The sequence below is a fragment of the Sciurus carolinensis genome, chromosome 5 (assembly GCF_902686445.1).
Source record: "Sciurus carolinensis chromosome 5, mSciCar1.2, whole genome shotgun sequence".
In the NCBI taxonomy this organism is placed as follows: Eukaryota; Metazoa; Chordata; class Mammalia; order Rodentia; family Sciuridae; genus Sciurus; species Sciurus carolinensis.
The window spans coordinates 42,805,449-42,824,749 of NC_062217.1; the positions used below are offsets into that span (position 1 = coordinate 42,805,449).

Consider the following 19,301-nt stretch of genomic DNA (forward strand, 5'->3'; position numbering starts at 1 on the left):
ACATATATGATAAGATCTAGTCTGCTGCCATAGCCTTCACCTGGTTAATAAGTCATATTTCTCATGAATGTTTACTACATAAGAATTGTGCATGTAAGAAAGTGGACCAAGAAGTTCATTCTTGTTGCAGGAAAAGAGTGATTGGCAATTTTGTAAATGGAACCAGAAAGGATTATTTTTTTCTTTTCTTTCTTGCTTTCTTGTTTTGTTTCTCTGCATGCCACATATTAACAGATCTGTTAAATTTACATCCAGTTCTAGCTGAAATTTATTTCATTGGATTGCACAGATGTGCTAATTTGTTTATTTATTTGGGCAACAAACGGCATGTCATTTCTTCTCCCTAAGAATAAATGAGGGAGATGTGCTTCAGCCTCCCTTTTCCCTTCGGAAGCACAAAGGCTGTTCTCAGATTGGACAGCTGGCAAATGGTGTGTGTATAAATTTGGAAACAAAAGCCTGTAACGGGCCACCGGCAGATGGCCATGATGGTAGACCCAAGTGGACGAGCAAACTCCCCACCAACAGGCTGTGTGGGGCAAAGTCAGAATAGGTCCTTGACAAACAAAACACGAGCTTGTTCATGTTAGATAAATAAAACAAATGTTGGAAGGCAGGAAATCGAGCAAGTAATAATCATGCCCTCCGTGGACCCTCACATTCACACCTCATCAATCCTCTTTTGTTGAATGAAGAACTGGCCAGAGCTGGGCTCATAATGCGGGTTCATTTTGATGAAAGCCTTTTCAGCACAGCACATTTTGCAAGCACCAGTACTACTGAGATCTTGTCTGTGGGGTTCCATCTAATAGCACAGTTGCCCCCAAACACATTTGATAATAAAGGGCAATTATCTTGCAAGGAAAAATCTAGGTAGACCCAGGCCAAATTCGTTTCATCTTACATTTCGATTATGTGTTTAGATGAATAATGGCTTAGTGGACGATCTGAGATTGAGGCTACAGCCTAATTTTATGCTTTCCTCCCTTTGTTTTTACCATTGTACTTACAAGAGGGTGTTTGACTCCCTTTTAAACCCCTGCATTTCACTTGAGGTGGCAAAGACTACTTTGTGGTCACCAGAACCCTGTACCACCTTGAAGGTCTGTTTTTAAACCCAAAACGAAGTAAGTGGCCTCCACGATATTCTGCACCTCAACAAGGGCCCCTGTTCCTTGGTGGCTTTTTATTTTCATATATAGACTTTTGTATAAAGGTGGGCTTCCCTTCAGTACCATTTAGTTCCCAAGCTCAAGAGATGTGTGGGAAACTCAGCTCCTGTTTCCCTGAGTGTGTCAGCAGAGCAGGGCTGAAACTCCAGATGAGGGGAAAGAGAATTAAGTCCTGAATAAGGGAAACTGCTAGAATATTACATTTAGTTTGTTCCGCCAGGTTCTATGTAGAGAAAACCTAATGAAGCAAGCACTGACCTGCTGTTTCTTATTGAGAAGTTCATTGGGCAGAAATTTTTAATTGTTACACTAAATGCTGATAACGTAATACATATGCTAGCTATCAGGAAACAAGAGGACAGTTATGCCACAAAACTTACTCTTTATGAACAGACCAAAGGCAATGTTGTTTTCTTTTTTGGTCCTGGAGATTTAACTCAGGGCTTTGCACATACTAGGCAAATGCTCTACCATTGAGCTACTTCTCCCACTGAGTTACTAATCCACCCTTTTAATTTTTTCTTTTGAGACAAGGTCTCACTAAGTTGCTTAGACTGGACTTGAACTTGCGATCCTCCTGTTTCACCCTCCCGAGTAGCTGGGTTTATAGGTGTGTGCCACGGCACCTGGTAGGCAAGATCTTTTTCAAACTAGGAATATTTTGAAAGTATGCCTGGGACTTAAGGTCTATGTACTCATGATTCCTTAGCATTTTGGTCTCATCTCTGAGCCCAAACTAAATATTTCTTATCTTTATTTTCTCCTTGCTCTTCCACAAGAAGAGCAGGAAAAAGTCATTCTATTTATTTCATCCGCCACTCTTTGCTTCTGTTTATTAGATGCCCAGGGCACTCTGCTGTCCCCTGAAAACAACATGGTACGCAGAGAACATGGACCCTGTCCAAGGGGACATGCTGGACATTATCTCCATAAAAAGTTCTAAGAGACAGGCTTAAAGCAAGGGTTATAATAATAATTAGTACACTTTATGGGTTGCAAAAGTGATGCTTGAGCTAAGCTGAGAATGTTTCAAAGGATTAGAAATTCACTCGTGGTAAAGGGCATCACAGGCAGCCAGTATAGCTGAGTCCAGGAAGCAGGAAGCAGGATGATGCCGGTGTGGTCAGGTACCTGCTGATAGTTCTGTCCAGTTGAAATGAAAGAGAGAAAGAAGGAGAGCTGGGGATGAGTGAGGAAGAGAGGAGGGAAGAAGGAAATCACAGATGTGTTGAAAAAGGAGAGCAAACTACTTGTGAACAGCCTTGTGTGCCACACTAAGAAGTTTGACAAAGGACATGAGACAGTACTTAGAAAGGAAATTCTAACAAAAACACAATGGGGAGGATTTTATCAAAAAAAATCACCTTTACCAAAATGGAACTTACATCCCCTCCGTGACACCTCCCAAGTCTCCCCCAAATTGATGATTTCCTCCCCATTTCTTACTTTTCCCAAAGGAGTAGCTTTAGGGATTCTTCTCTCTCCATGGAATGTTAAAAGCTTAAAGCATCTTCTTAATAAGAAGTGCCTTTATAAATGTCTCCCCTAAAAGAACACCAGTTCTAAAAAACAGTATGTAGCTAAAGCAACTCTTACCTTTGGGCTGGAGGTTGCCTTCGGTTAGTGTGTAGCTAACATTTCTATTTATGTGGTGTAAGAAATTCTGTTGTCTTTTTCTTCTATTTCATTGCCTACAGGGACTTCTCTAACACTAGTTGTTTCTTCCTCACCTCACTGACTGGAAGTCTTCACTTCATTTTTCTTCCTTCACATTTCTTCTCTGATTGTTCTTCCTGCCCCGAGCAACAGGCAGTATTTAGAGGGAGATATTTCCTTTGTATTTCATTGTAACAACCATGAAATTTTAAATATATTTATATTTAAATATATTTATATTTTAAATGTAATTTAAAATATATTTTAAATTATTCTAAAAGGAGCTAATGTCAGTTACATACTTTTTTCCCTACAAGGGAATGGTGTTCAGAGGATCTTCTATGATATACCTAGGAAGAGGATTTCACCCTGTTCAATTCTTTAGCAACTTCTCTCCAGAAATCATTCTTGATTTTATTCAGGTACACACTGTTTATCCTTGAAGAAATCGGTGGTGGGCAGAAGGTCAATGATGACATTATTATCAACTGGGTGAATGAAACACTGAAGGAAGCAGAGAAAAGTTCATCCATCTCTAGTTTCAAGGTAAAATTCTAGACTTCTATTAGAGGCCACCTGAGCCCTATGCTTATCTTTATTGTTTTCCCTGTATATTAAATGACCTTCAATGTTAGAGGTTTGAGGCTTCCCCTCCCATTCTACTTTTTCTTAAATGACCCATTATTGTTTTAATGTTCATCGTCTATTGCACTGACAAATTCCTCCTCACTTTCTCCCATAGTAATTAATTTTAAAAAGCAGTCATTTTTCACATATCATTTTAGATCTTGTTCTTTCAAGGTAACATAAAGTATGATAATAATTTTTTAAAATGTGCCTACTTCCATGGCATACTTCCATGATACAGATTTTTAACATTATACTGATGAAATATAAAATGCTAAAAGATCTCCCGTGTGATTTTTTTAAAAAAAATGTATTTATATCCAAATTCAATTTTTATTATGATGGCATTATATTTTATTAAATTTCTTAACTCATGATGCATACATTAACAGGGTTATTCCCCAAGGGACCTGCTCACTTGATTCATATTAACTACATTCTTCTAGTTTAAAGGTCAGGATTGAGGGGAGGGAGCCTTTCAGAATTGTGTTGACAAGGGTCTGTGAGGCAGTTCATTGTGATATCAATTCTCTACTTCAAAATTTAAAAAAAAAAATGGAAGTCTCTTCTCACCAGGAAGAGTAGAGAGAGATCTGGGTAGGGCTGTCCCAGGAGCATCCACCTGCTCTGAGCTCATCACAGATAAGGTCCACCCTGCCCCACCTCAAGCTCCCTGCTCAGTCTGGATCACTGAGCAGAGCTAGGGGTGGAAGCTGGGCGCCAAAGTGAGCAGATCCTTCAAGAGAGAGATTTGGAAAGGGGAAAAAACAGAGTCAAAGACATGCAGGAAGCTCTGTTCATCAGTTCATCTTCACATGCATTGTCAAGTCAGCATTTACTGTTCTCATTTTATGGGTGAGGAAACTGAAACTCAGGTGACTTTCCAAGATCAGAACAAAGAACTGGAAGTGATGATCCTCATTGAGGCAAAAGCACCTTTTACCTGTGGGGTGAGGTCTAGGACAGAGCATAACCACAGGTCCCTGAGCCTGAGTGACCAATCACCGAGGCAGAGGTGCTTCTCCTTGTAAAATACTCATCATTCCAGCCTGTTAATTACACCATGGCTTCTGGGGTGTTCCTGTCGGGGCGTGGAAGTGATTGGGCTCACTCTTAGGACTGTTTGGTCATTTTTTGTTTCTTATGACCTTCTGGTCTAATTTTCTTCTGTCTTCTCACTGAGTCATTGCAGAACTGATTAGGTTAAAGGGCCACACAATGTACCCAAAGGAAATGCTAAAGTAGCCCCACATTCCTTTTAAGTGAAACCCTTAAGAAAATACCCAACCTACTTTTTTCTTCTTCTTAGTACTAGAGATTTAACTCAGGGGCAGTCTACCGCTGAGATATACCCCCAGTCCTTTTTTTTTTTATCTCGAGACAGGGTTTTACTAAGTTGCTGAGGCTGGCTTCAAGCTTGCGATCCTCCTGCCTCAGGCTCCCGAGCTGCTGGGATTACAGGCGAGCACCACCATACCCAGCCCCAACCCACTTTTGATTAACCACTGTGGAAATAATCCCAGTCCCTCATCATCTACCTCTGCTACCAGGAGAGACTCAAAATCTCTCCATTTTGCTTTCTTTTGTGTTTCTTCACTGAAAGGTTCTGGGAGATAGAGGCCAAGGCTGATGATGGATACTAGATTATGATTCTAACTTGACTTAAAATCTGCAATGGTTCTTTTATTACCCATGCACATATAAAACTGGGTTCATTATAGTTATTAAAAAATGTTATTCTACCTATACATACAGGCCAACGCTAGAGAACTGGCATCTTGCAGGGTCCTGTGTTCAGCTTCTTACTTAGAAATTGTTTGGTTTCAGCCCCTTAAAGTAAGAGGTGTTTGGCCTTCATCATGCTTGGATGGTGACATGCAGCTGCACTCACAGGGCCCCCTGTCTGTGGGTCCCTATTAGAGAGCTCTGTGTGTTCACATCTGAGGTCCATTCACAGATTTAGGTACAAACATCAAAATGTTTACAAATGCCAAAGAGCCCAAACTTTTAAACCAGAATCTTAAGTTTGATTCCCAACTCTACTACTTCCCAGCAAATAACTTGGCCTTAGAAACTCCTCTACTCACTTGTGAATTAAGAGGGGAGACTGGGGATGTAGCTCAGTTAGTAGAGCATGTGCTTAGCATGTGTGAGGCCCTGGATTCCATCCCCAACACCTGCCCTGGAAAAAAGCCAAAAAGATAAAATATAGATATTAAACCTTCTTACCATAAAAATGATAACCCTGTGATGTGTAATGTCATGCATTTATTAGCTAAAGTTTAATCATTCCACAATGCACCTATACTTCTAAACATGGTGTACATAATAAATTTTATGTGTCAATTTAAAAAAATAAATGATAAAGGAAAGCAGGAGGGAGGGATAGGATAATATGAAGAATGGATCAAATATAAATTAATACACAAGTGAAAGGAAGTCAAGGAGTGTAGACAAAGGAGAGGGAGACAGGAGGCAAAAGGAGGGGGCGGAGTTTGAGCCAAACAAACAAACAAAATAACCAGACTAGAAAAGACACCAACAGATATTAGTCACCATCATTGCTGTCGCTGTCTCCTTGACAACCACAGTTCCTTTTCCCTGAGGTCTCCAGGAAAGGAGCCTCCACTGGCACCCCTGTCCATCTTCACCCTCACCAGGGTTCCTGCCACTCATCTGAGGTGTCCCTCCACATGAAGCAGGGTTTTCTGACGTCTTTCATGTCTTCTTTTGGACGGTTTCTTTTTAAGAATCATTCCTTCCTCCACTAAACTGCTGTACAAGCAGTAGTTCAGAGACACGTTTCCACCTTGGCGTTCCTCTCTGCTCTGCTAGCTTCCTTCCATTCCTCATTTGAGAATGACTCCTGCAGTTGGCAGACGGTGGGTTTTCTGGGAAGTTACTGATGTCTCTGCAGAAGCTACGGTGGGTGTGAAACATGGTGTGAAATGCTGTGGTGGGGGTCTCCCAGAACAGACCAGGCTGGGTGTAGTTCATATTTAAGAAGGAACCACTACTCACTTCCCTTGACCCAAATGGAAATCACTCTGGTATGTAAGGATTTTGATAAAACCCTCCCTTTCTCTCTCTGTAGGACCCGAAGATTAGTACAAGTCTTCCCGTTCTGGATCTCATCGATGCCATTCAACCAGGTTCCATTAACTATGACCTCCTGAAAACAGAAAACCTGAATGATGAAGAGAAACTCAACAATGCAAAGTATGTAACTAACCTGAGATCAGGAGGGAAGGACCCAAGGGGCAGCTAGAGAGTTGTAAAATTTAATGCTTGTGCTTCTGTGCAAGTACTTTTTTTGTACTATTCATGTTTTTTCTTCTCATGATTTATTTTCATCTCATCGTTATTATTTTAGATGTGGTGCAATAGCAGTTTAACATTCACCATGTTAAAATGGGAGCAAAACAAAAAACAATTTCTTGAACTTAAGAAGCAAGTCTAAACCAATTTTCTAATTTTAATCTATAGCAGATTTCCAAAATAAAGTCCATGCTTGGCAGGCACCAAATGCAAACATCCCATTCACCAATATCCATGGATATGAGTAGGCAGGGGTCAAGTTTAAAACCAGAGACTTCACCAGCTGAAGAACAGCTTCCATGTACTTTACCATACAGGCCACATGCCAAATGATTCCTCTAGAATGAGGGTCAGCAGACTACAGTCTCTGAGCCAGATGTGAACTGATGTCTGCATTACTAAATAAAGTTTTATTGGAACACAGTCCATTTGTTTATATATTGTCTATAACTGCCTCTCTGCTATACTGGCAGACTAGAATAAGTTGCCTCAGAGCCTACAACTCTGCACTGTCTGCTCTAGAGAGCTGCCTTTCTCAAAGCAGGTTATATTAGTTTCCCAGAGCTGTCAAGACAAAATACCACACAAACTGCATGGTTTAAAACAACAGAAGTTCATTCTTTCACAGGTATAGAAACTAGAATCTAAAATCAATGTGTCAGTAGGGCTGGTTCTTACCAAGGGCTCTGAGGGAGATTGTCTGTCCCATGCCTCTTACTTAGCTTCTGGTGATGGCCAGCAATCCCTGGCATTCACTGACTTATGGTCGTATAAATCCAGCCTCTGCCTCCATCTTCTCTGTGTGTCTCTGACTTCACATGGCTGTCTGCACTCTCTGTGTGTCTGTGTCTCTTCTTATAAGGACCCTCACCATACTGGATTAGGGCCCCACCAGCATGACCTTATCTTAATTAATGACATCCACAACAATCCTATTTGCAAGTAAAGTCATAAGAGGAAGTACTGAGGTCTAGGACTTCAACCTATATTTTGGTGGGAAGGGACATGGTTGAACCTGTAACACAGATCAGGAATTTGTAAGTGTCTAGAGCCCAACATCCCTGCTTTGTAATTCCAACAGTGCCCTCTCTGTTCCCAATTGAGGAAAGTAGGGATCTGTTCTCCCAGGATGATGATGTTAAGCATAATTTAATGGAGAGAATAATAATAATCCAATTATGATTACAATAGAGCGTGATGGATAGCATAAAAGATGGAGTATGGAATACCATGGGGAGAACAGGAAAGGACTGAAGCTCTTTTGAACAAATAATATCTAAACTGAGCAAGTAAGGAGATACACAATGGAGGAGATAGAATATTCTAGACAAAAGAACACATGCAAACACTCAGAATTTTTAAAAAAATTAAAAGCTTTTGAGACTAGCTGGTCAAGGGGGATTTGAGTAGGTTAAGGAGTTTGTAAAGGTCATTGAATTTTTAAACTGTGCTGAGATTCAGTGTCTGACTTCAGAGCACAAGCTCCTAAGCACTTCCTGAAAGGGCAACATGTGAAATCACAAGTGGAAGGAATTACACAAAATGCTCAGAATGATTTTTATTGTGGCAAGTTTGTGTGTCTTTTGAAGCTCACTTATAGATTTTTAAACCGTTTTCCCTGTCCATTTTATAATGAAAATTAATTTTACTTCATTAATAATAAATACAGAAGAAATTACTGAGAGGTGGACAAGGAAAAACAAATGGGACTATTCCTGCCTGGTGCTCTTAATTTGATCATTAAAGTAAGAATAAAGTTTTTTAGGTGAGTAGGAGGAAGTAATGGGGTTTTGGGTGGGGTGGAAAAAAAATCTCTGGAGTAGCCATAGTAAGAGGTTATTAGAGAATAAATGAGGTGAATAAAAGAACTGCAAACTAGTAGCATGGGCTCATTTGAAAATGGATTATAAATAATAAAAATTATCTTTATATAACTGCAAATAAAGCAAAAATGTTCTAATGCACCTGGGATAATTTTATGTGAAAAATATAGAATATGAAACTCTGGCTATTCTAGCACTATAGTACCATAAGTGCCTACATCTGTATGTGGGTGAGAATTGAAATGGGGAAAGGAATGAAAGGATTGATGTGTGAGGTGGAGGTTGCTGCCCAGGGATTCCACAGCTGGGTTCCATCTTGACTGTAAGACAACTGTGGCTATATCCTGAGGAGTCCTCTTCATACCTTGCTGCTCAGATTCTCTTCATTTGACCTCTTTTCTCTCTTTTAGGTACGCCATCTCAATGGCCCGAAAAATTGGAGCAAGAGTATATGCCCTCCCAGAAGACCTGGTTGAAGTGAACCCCAAGATGGTCATGACAGTGTTTGCTTGCCTCATGGGGAAGGGAATGAAGAGGGTGTAAGAACAGCGGGATGAGGAAGGTGGCCCAGCACAGGGTGCTCCTGGGATGCACGAGGACCATTCAAGCCATTCCGAGTTTTTACCTTGGCAATACTGTACAAGATTCCAAAATGTGCATCTTTGTTCAGCCAAGTAGCCTCTCCTATATTTAATAACAACAAAAAAGCTTCTTTTATTTTTGCAGGAGACCAATCTCTTAATTTTTCTTTTTCAATTCATGATTTTTTTCTGCTTTGAAAATCTAGAGAAAACCAAAAGAAGTTCATTTTCCAGGAATTCTTCCTGCTTCTGCTGTTAGTCAAGAATAGAAACTGCAGTGTTATTAATTTTGACATAATCTTTCAAACCAGTTTAATGTGGCTGCCTTTTTCCTTGTTCAACATGAGGACCTCAAAGGCAAAATATCAAACCTGTCCCAATAGAGGCCAGTTGTCTAATACGAGCCCCTTTCTGTCCCCTTCTCCTACCTTATCTCCCTGTGACTTTGCTCTACCTGTCCCCTCACCCACAAAATGTGCCTGTTCTGTGACCCACTTCTTCCTGCCATTCTTGTCTCTGGGCCACTTGATGCATCTGACAAATCAGTCAGGCTGTTGTTCTCCCAAGAGTCTCTGATAGCCTGCACAAATAAGCCTCACCATCAGAGCCTTTCCTTGGAACTGGGATCCCAAATATCATTTGTTTTTGTTATGGACAGTAAAAAACCCTATTTCAAATGCTAGGATTTGGTCTCTGTCTAGATCCAACATCTTGTGCCCTCCGGTAGATTCCTAACTGGCAGAGCGTTGGCCGCAAGGAAGGTGTGATAGAGAAGAAAGCCACCAGGGGACAGAGCATCTCACTAAGCATCTCACTAAGCCTCTCTCCTCCAGGGCACTCACTCGCTGCCTTTCCTTATATTCAACCCATCTTGTTGGATGGGTTGTTATTGTGGTATGGCTAAATATCTGGTCACATTTGGAAGCAATCCTGCTCAGCTTTCATTTGCTCTTAAATAGCATATCTGATTGTTGCCAAGCCATATTAGAAATGTTTACTTTTTAAATTTTTTTTGGTACTACAAAAGCTTTTTGCCACCCCTAAGCCCCAAGGGGCAATATGTGCCAATGAATAGCACCCCTGCCCCACATGCGCATACACCTAGCCAGATGTCAAGGATAAGGACCACCTGAGTTGGTTTATGAAGAACTAATTTACTGGACATTTAAAGAATTCCAAAACGAAACCAGAAGAACAGTATGAATTTGAACAGCTCAAATAAATTAAGCAATTTCTATGAAAACCTACTGAAGGCTAAAGAGCAACAGAGCATTGTGAACCAACACTAGGCTCTCTCTGTCATGATGAAAGAGCTCATTAATGAAGAGTCTTCTTTAGAGGTGGAAGTAAAGGAACTTAAGCCATTTTTCAAAGCAATTGAAATGCATTGCCCTGGATCCATTCCTTGGCAGTGGGCTCAGGAAGCCAATATATGGCTTCTTTCAGCTCATAACCAGTATTTTTACTGCATCTGAATGCAAAGTGGTTGGCTTTGACTTTAGTCTGAACTTCATATAGCCTTGGATGATTTTCCCCCATCTGCCTCCAGGAAGGAAGAATGTTACTGCCTTAATGGAAAATGAAGATAAAATAATGCTCAAGATATTTCCAAATAAAACGTTCCCAATATTGGGTGTCTCTAGCTATTTCATTTTGAAAGTTTAATCATGGCACACTGTAACTCATTAATTCATTCACTCAGCCAACATGCTGTGAGTGTCTACTACATGCGAGACACTGTGCGAGGTTTTAGGAATATGCCTATAAAGGAGGCAAGCATTACACTTGACTGATCAGGAACAACAGATGTTATGCAGTTAAAATGACAGGTGTGATAAGTAGTAAAGATGGGTAAGGTGAGATTTGACCTTATGGCAGGAAACTAAGAGTGTGAGGAGAAATGTTTTAGCAGAAAACTGAATAAACTACAGTTGGTTATGTGAAGAGAGTTGAAGCATAAATTCTCAGAAGCACATTAAACCCAGTCATGAAGATCAGACTTAGGGGATGGTTCAAAATGACTTCTACAGTGAACTGAAAAGGAATGTTTAGGGTTGACTGTGCCTGGATCTCCTCTCTCTCTTGGCTGAGCTTCTGGGATGGAGGGAATCTGCTACAGCCAGCTCCCTCGAGGCCAGGCTGCTGAGACAGAGAAGCAAGCCTGCCATTAATGTGACATGGCCACATCTTGACCTGCAGAGGAGCCACATGGGTACACTGTGGCAAGGAAGCTGGCTTTTGTACCTAAGCTTTGTGTCTTGCCAGGAGCTTATCTTTGAGGGTGACTTTTCCTGGCCTGAACATTCCTGCTATTTCTCTTCTAAGAATAGGGCTACCTTCCCTAAGTTTCAAGAGGCTACAGATATTAAATGTTATTTGTACCAGACTGTACTAAAATTCTCATAAATAAAAAGATTGAACAGGTACAGGGTAACAGAATAAGTGCCATCAAATAGGAGAGCAATGACTATCTTAAGAGACTAAAGGAATACAGCATCCTGAGCATGATAATTTTTCTAAATGTAAAAGCTTACTGTTACCTTTAAATGATCAATTCAAAGATGGCATAAGAAACTAAAATGGCACCAAAGGGTCTGCAGTGGAAAGTAGGTCACTCTCCTGCTCCTGTGCTTTGAAACTGGTTCAACTCACTGAAGTCAACTGAATTTTTTTTATTTTTTTAATTTTATTTGTTCTAATTAGTTGTACATGACAATAGAATGCATTTATACATTTTGATAGGTCATGCATAAATTCTTCTTCTGATTATGCATGTTGCAGGATCACATCAGTCATGCAGTCGTACATGCACATGAGGTAATAATGTCTGTTTCACTTTTACACCCACTGTCAAACCATTGTTTGTTTGAAATTAGCATGAGGATGGTATTCATACCACAGAATTTATCAAACTCTTCATATAGGGTTTTTGATCCCAAAATAGTCCATCAACTGCCCAGTGCCTCTGTCCCAATCCCCCAGTTCCCTATCCCAAACGTCAACCTCTGCTAACAATTTCTTTTGTATTCTCCTAGGAATATTCGGTGCATATATTATATATCATACATGTGCCCACACACACCACCTTTTTTATTATAAACATTAATGTATAATACACATAATTCTGCAGCTCACTTTTTTCACTTATCTTAGAGATTGTTCCCTATATTTACCTCAACTTTTCAACAGGTGTGTAGCATTCAATTGCATGGGTGTGCCAAACTCTGTTTAACCTGCAGCCTCTAAATGGATATCCGGGTTGTTTCAATCTTTTTGGTGTTGCAAATAAACCCACAATGAATAATATTATACCCATTTCTTGAGCACAGAATGTTAATCTTCATTGAACAGGTACTTACCAAGTTTCTGGCCCAGCAAGAAACATGGATGGTAGTAAAACATGGATTCTTTTAAGTTTCCTCAAATTATTTTGTGAAGAATAGTAATCTGGGACAGATGCTTGAGCTGATTCCAACTCCAATTTATATGTAAAAAATATGTTAATCCAGCAAGAGATAATGTGCATGAATGTATGCACACACAGTTGTAATAAAAAGCAGAAGGTGATAAATGCAATTGCAAATTTTTTAATATTATGGGAGCTCAGGGGAACAAAATCAATTCTGAATGAAGGATCAACAAATGTCTGTGTATGTACTCAGGCTTGATGAATGAGAAGTGGGCAGGAACCATGCTGTACACATGTTGATATCCCCTACAGAGCCAAGTATATTTCTAGGTTTTAAAAAAGAGCTCAGTAACGGTTTAGAAATTGATTTATATTAGTCATAAACAAATGTTTCCTGATGCCAGGAAACATTGAACAGAGAAAAGTAATTGTAGGAAAAGCAGTGCATTATACTCACCTGGAGAGTTTTTAGAATAGTCTGATTACTCTCTGCCTGGAAATCATGACGTTAGAACCTGTGTGAAGCAATGCATTGGATTAGATGACCTTGTCATGTCTCGGTCAACCTGGTGAGTTTATCCACTTGGACATGTGCACACACACACCCACACCCACACACATCTAGTCTGTCCCTGGCAACACAAATATGGTTCTACGGTACAGAATGTACCATGCAAAATCTTAGCCCAGCCCATCTCAGACTGAGGCTTGATGCATGAGAGACATGTCCATGAGTCCCCACCTTCTTTACAGTTATGATACCCAATGCCACTGACCTTTGTTCTTTTTCTAACCCAGCATACCGAGAGACTTGGAGTGAAGGCCAACAGTGCTCTCTTGGTCAATTTGACATATTTCCCAGCACAACCCTGCCAGTCTCACAATCCAGAAAGCACAGTCAATGCTCAGAACAAGCATCATCCATGTTGACTGATCCTCTTGTGAAATCTCATCACTTTGACAATTTCCTAAGACAATTCCTGTAACCAAAATTCTTAGCTGCTAAAGATGGCTCTTTACTCAGAGTCCTTCCTTCCTATTTCTGAAGACAGATTTTACCAATTGAGCCAGTGAATAAATGACGAAAAAAAAATTGCATAAACTTTTTTATGTCTAAAGTCCACATATATCTAATAACCCATCTATGTCAGGTACAAAAAGAGAGATAACCTAGTTAAACATCACTGTCTCACCATTAATGACTCAGAGACAGGTAGGCAAATGGTGGCAATGTTTATGTTATCTGATGAAAAAATTTGGGAGTTCCTCTAAACAGTGTTTTGGTTAGTAGAGAGCGAAGGTTTATCACTTTTGGTATAGACATCTTTAGAGAATAAGAATGCAGACAAAGATCTAACTCTAAAGCTATATGGGATTTAACATAAAATCAGATAATTCAATAGGCATTTCTGGATTCAGCTATGACAAGTCTTTTGTTATGAGTCCCATATATTCAATCTTCATGACTCCTACTGTGATACTTGATCAGGAGCAGCTGGAAGCTGGTTGGAAATGCAGAGTCTCTGCCCCTAGGTCTGATTCCTAGACCTAGGAATCAGAATTTGCATTTTTATAAGATCCTTAGTTGATTCATGCTATGGTTTGAATGTTTGTTATCCAGGATTCATGTGTTGGAAACTTAATTCAGAAGATCACATGTTAAAGCAATTTGGAGATGTGATCGTCAGAAATTATCTTTGGGAGTCTTGTGAACAGATTAATCTGTCCATGGATGAATGGCTTCATGGCTTATTGTGGGAGTGACTTTGTTATAAAATTGAGCTCTCTCTGGCAAACTTGTTGTGTCTCACCATATGATGCCCTGCATCACCTCAGGACTCTGCAAGAATTTCCCAACCCTCCAGAACTCCAAGGAATAAATTTCTTTTCTTTGTAAATACTCAGGCTGTGATATTCAAGGAGAGCAACAGAAAACTCCTTAAGAATTCACATGAGCACTAAAGTTTGAGAAATACTGTTCTAGAAAAATAGAGGTCTCCTTAAAAGATCTGCAGTTGTTAGAAGACTAAGTCACCTGACTTTGAATGACAATTCCCCAATTACACTGGACTTGAGGGATTAAAATAATGTTCTGTGAACATTTTCCCATCCTTATTATCATTTGAGATAGCCAGAGTATCCCTCCCTCCATTCAGGAACCTCCCCTATCACCCAGGTCTGCCCATTAATGTTCCCTTCCCCTTGGGTCTTCTCTTCATGTGGCACCCTCTTCTTGGCACAGGTCCAAAGAGCTGCAATTAATGGTCCTAAGGGGTATATTCAAGGCAACTCTTGGCACAATCTTCTCCTCATGGTGGCTCAGGGCTGCCTTTTTAATAATCTGACTCCATTGGTGCCTTATCCCTGAAGCCTTCCCTTTGTTCCTTCCACCACCCACATCAAACCCACCAGCTTTTCTTCCACCATCTATGGAGCAATCTGTTCATGACTTCCAGTGACAGCAAGCTAACTTAGTAAAGCAATCTGTCCCAAGGACTTACAGTACTATTCTTTTCTCCCCCCAAACGTGTACTTTGCTATAAATTCCTGGAGTTATAACTTTAGTATTATTATCTCTGCCAAATCCCTAACTTCAAAAAGAGAAAGGAAAATGTCTACCAGGTAGAGTGACTATCACATGCAAAGATTTTGAGGATGGAAGAAACTTGGTATCTTTGAGAACTAAAAGACCAGTGTGGCTGATAGGGACTGAGAACTGCCCTATCACAAGAAAAAGATGGATGGGCTAGCAAAAGGTTCAGGAGTAATTCTGAGACTTTAGGGTACTTAAGAATCAGTGAACGAATAGCTCATCTTGTACAGTTCGTGCATCCTGAGTGCACCGACCCAGGTTCGAATCCCCGGCACCTCAGAAAAAAATTAAAATAAATAAATAAATAAATAAATAAATAAATAAATAAAGAATTGCCTCAAGAACTTGTCACAATAAATGTTCCAGATCCCACCTGGAGACTGAGCGCCTATAGGATTGGTAAGTTCAAAATCTATATTTGGAGATTCTGCAGCCCATGACTCACAGACCACACTTGGAAAAGGACTGGTCCAGACCAGCTGTTCTCAAACTTGGCTGCATGGTGCAGTCATCTCAGGAGCCTTAGACTGATGCTTATATGCATCACATCCCCCAACTCAAGATTCTGATATAGTTGATCTGATGTGTGGACAGCGAAGTTAGATATTTAAAGATCCCCAGTGACTCTATTACAGAATCATGTTTGAGAACCACTTGTTTATAGCATGGGGTACTTCTCCAAAGGGCAGACCCAAGTGGAGCATCTTAACGGGTGGACAGAACAATAAAAGGGAATGTTGGTTCAGAAAGAGGGAATGAAGGCTTAGAAATGTTCCAAAGATAAGCCTTGCTTTCTTCACAATTTAACCATTCAATCAATGAGCACTCAACCGTTTGGGTGCCAGGTAACCTTTTTTGTGTCATAGGTCTCAGGCCCAATCTTGCATGCAAAGCGAAGAAATCAGAACCCAGGATTGAGTTCTCTGCATTTAGGTCTTATATCTCCCCTTGAAATGGTTTCTGAGGCAGCATCATCTTTCCTCCAACTTAGAAATAAAGGAAGCAGATGCCCCAAGACTTCTTGTAAATTATAAGACTGATTCACTTACCACGAATAAATAAGAGAAAAAAAAAACATACTAAGGGGAAAAAGAATTTATAAATTATGTGCCTTCAAAACCTCCCAAGATCATGCAGCTTTAATGACTGAATGATTTTGAGAGGAAAACTTGCAAATTGAGTGGTACTTGACTCATAATAAAGGGACTTTAGGTTAATTGACTGTCTCGGGACTTCTCTAACAATAATCCTGGACTGCACATCCAAGTTGAGGCTAGCCAAGGTCACAATGGCATTTGCCCTTACTCTCAAGCTGCTCCAATTTGAGAGCAACTCCAAGGCACACCATTCAACACAGAGGTTAGCTTCATAAGTACAACCTTAATAAAGACAGAGAATTTAGGCTCTTCACAAAATATTTGCCATATAATTTTTGTCACTTAATATTCCAAATTGGCTAGAGAACTGATGTATGGGTTAGCTGAGTCCTGGGGGTATGATTCAATCACATAGATCTGCTGAGACCAGATTGCCTTTTGTGGTAGTAGTTTATAATCCATCTCTCAGAAAATAGCAGAGAAAGAAGACTAGCTGTTCCCAAGGTCATGGTGAGCTAGATGAGATCCAAGCAAAGCATACATTGACCTCTGCTCACTCCCTTCCTCCTTTACCTTCTTAATATGAAGAGGGCATATTCAGCACCTGGTTTCCCCGTTACTTTCCAATGGTCCCCATTCAATCCTCATAACTGCTCTCAGCCATAGCAAATTATTAACCTCATTTTTCTCAGAAGAAGCTGCTACACTTTCAAGAAACCAAGGGACTTGTGGGTGACAGGCGATTTCACAGCCAAGCATGGAGACCATCTTCTATGTCCTTTTCACTTCATGCCAGAAGTGCCGGAATCAACAGAGAGGCACCTAGAAGAAAGAAAGAACCTTTCTTCTTTCTCTCCTTCCTCCCTTCCTCTCTCCACCCCCTCTTCCTTCTTTCCATTCTTTGTTTTCACAAGCAATAAAATCGTCAAATTTGAGGACTTTGGGCAGGTTATATTTGAGCAACTACCACTACGATCAGAATAAGAACTATTTCCAACCCCTCCACCCAACACACAGTATCTCCTGTAGGCTCACCCTTGCCCCAACTCCGGTTCCTGGCAATAACTAACCTATTTTCTGTCCCTGTGGTTTTTCCCTTCATAGGGTGTTATATAGATGGAATTATGAAATAGAAATCATTTAATATCTGGCCAGTTTTACTCAGCATAATGCTTCTGAGGGTCTCCTGTCTTGTTGAGTATAGCAGGGTGGTCTGTTCTCTATTACTGCTTCATAGCTGTTCATTATATAGATATACAACAGTTTGCTTAATCATTGCCCATTTGTTGTACACTTGGATTGTCTCGCTATTTTTCTTCTACTATTACAATAAAGCTGCTACAAACATTCAGCTTTTTGAACATTCAGTTGTTCTGACATTCAGTTCTTCTCATAGACAAACATTTTTATTTCACTTGGGTAAATTTCTAGGAAAAGAACTTCTGGGACACATGGTAAGTATATATTTAACTTTATAAAAAAAAAATCACCAAACCACTTTTCAAAGTGACTGGATCATTTTGCACTCTCAGAAGCAATTCACAAGAGTTCAAGTAGCCCCACATCCTCATTGCTGCTTCCTATGCTCAGCCTTTTTCAATTTAGCCATTCCAGGGAAATGTGATTGCAAATTGTAGTTTGATTTTGCATTTCCTTTGTTGTGGTTTGGATATGAGGTATCCCTCAAAAACTCCTTCCCTAAAGCAGAAATATTCAGAAGTGAAATAATTAGATTATGAGATCAAATGACTTAATAGTTTGGAATGGAAACTGGGTGGTAATGGTAGGCAGTGGAGCATGGCTGGAGGGGGAAGGTCACTGGTGGTGTTCCTTTGGGGTTTATATTTCCCTGGTGCCTCACTTTCTCTATCTCTCTCTCTTTCTCTCTGCTTCATGACCACCACAAGCAGAGCAACACTCCTACATCATGCCCTTTCCCCATGATGTTCTGCTTCGCTTTGGGCCCAGAGCAATGCAGATGGTTGACCATGGAGTGAACCTCTGAAACTGTGAGCCAAAAATTAACTTTCCTTCTCTAGGTTGTTCTTGTCACTTGTCAGGAATTTTGCTCATAGCAATGAGAAGTTGACTAACATATCCTTAACAACTGAAGACGTTGAGGATATGGTCACTGGTCATTTGTGTATTTGGTAGTGTCTGTATTATCTACTTGTCTATTTTTTTTTTTTTTTAGGAAAAGAAAAAAGACGTTTTATTGCTTTGCTAGCAAAGGAGAAACACAGGGACTGTCCCAAAGACTGCCAGCAGGAACAGGGAATTTTTAAAAAGGGATATTCCACCTGTTCTCTGTCAGAGTTGTAACTCACTTGTTAATTTGGGAGAGAGTCATTTTTTAGATCTTCCGGTACCATTTCTAAGTCTACTTTACTTTGTTCCTGTGGTGGGCGTGTGCTCAAGGACAAATAACTCTGCCTAGGATGGGGAAGAAAGGTAACCTGTCTGCCCACACACCCTGAGATTAGAGAGGGAGAAAGAGAGAAAGGAAGAGAAACATGTCTGTTTAAAAAATAAGTCACAGTGGCAGAGCAGCAAGGGCTAAATTCAAAGCAAAAAGTGGATCACTGTTACATTTCCCCACTGTCAATTTCTACTTCCACATTTATGAAAAAATGGGTGGTGACATCTCCAAGCTGCTTCCTGCTGAGAGAGTGTTAAGTTGGGGGAAGTGACCTTGTTCTCTATCAGGTGGGGCATGGATAATTAAGGGTAGTCAGTAAGTCCAGAGCTGGGACAAGGCATACATAGGGCAAGGATCATGCAGCTGGCCAAGTGTGTAATGACTTTACTGAATTTAGTTTCCTTTTTCTCAAAGTGAACCAAGATGGAGCAATCTGTAGCCTTCAGGGAGAGGAGGTGGGAGTTCCCTAAAGCAGAAGGAGCTTAGAAAGCGGCTGGGATGGTCCCTCGGTTCCTCCCTTTACTCACATGCATAGCTCCTCCAGTTTGACCAAAGGCAAACTCTCTGGTCTCCTAACTCTCCAGCATTTGGCTCTTAACAAGTCCA

At 40.4% G+C, this 19,301-nt stretch overlaps 1 protein-coding gene across 2 annotated transcripts in view; it reads left to right on the top strand.

Moving 5' to 3' along the window:
- Positions 1-10,806, top strand: part of Lcp1 (lymphocyte cytosolic protein 1) — a 53,031-nt gene extending 42,225 nt beyond the window's left edge. For both annotated transcript variants that reach the window (XM_047552705.1, XM_047552706.1), the window contains exons 14-16: positions 3,251-3,374; positions 6,550-6,674; positions 9,007-10,806. In XM_047552705.1, the coding sequence (XP_047408661.1) occupies positions 3,251-3,374; positions 6,550-6,674; positions 9,007-9,139 (382 nt within the window). In that variant the 3' untranslated portion in view covers positions 9,140-10,806. The remainder of the gene's footprint in view (positions 1-3,250; positions 3,375-6,549; positions 6,675-9,006) is intronic.
- The last annotated feature ends 8,495 nt before the right edge of the window (positions 10,807-19,301 follow it).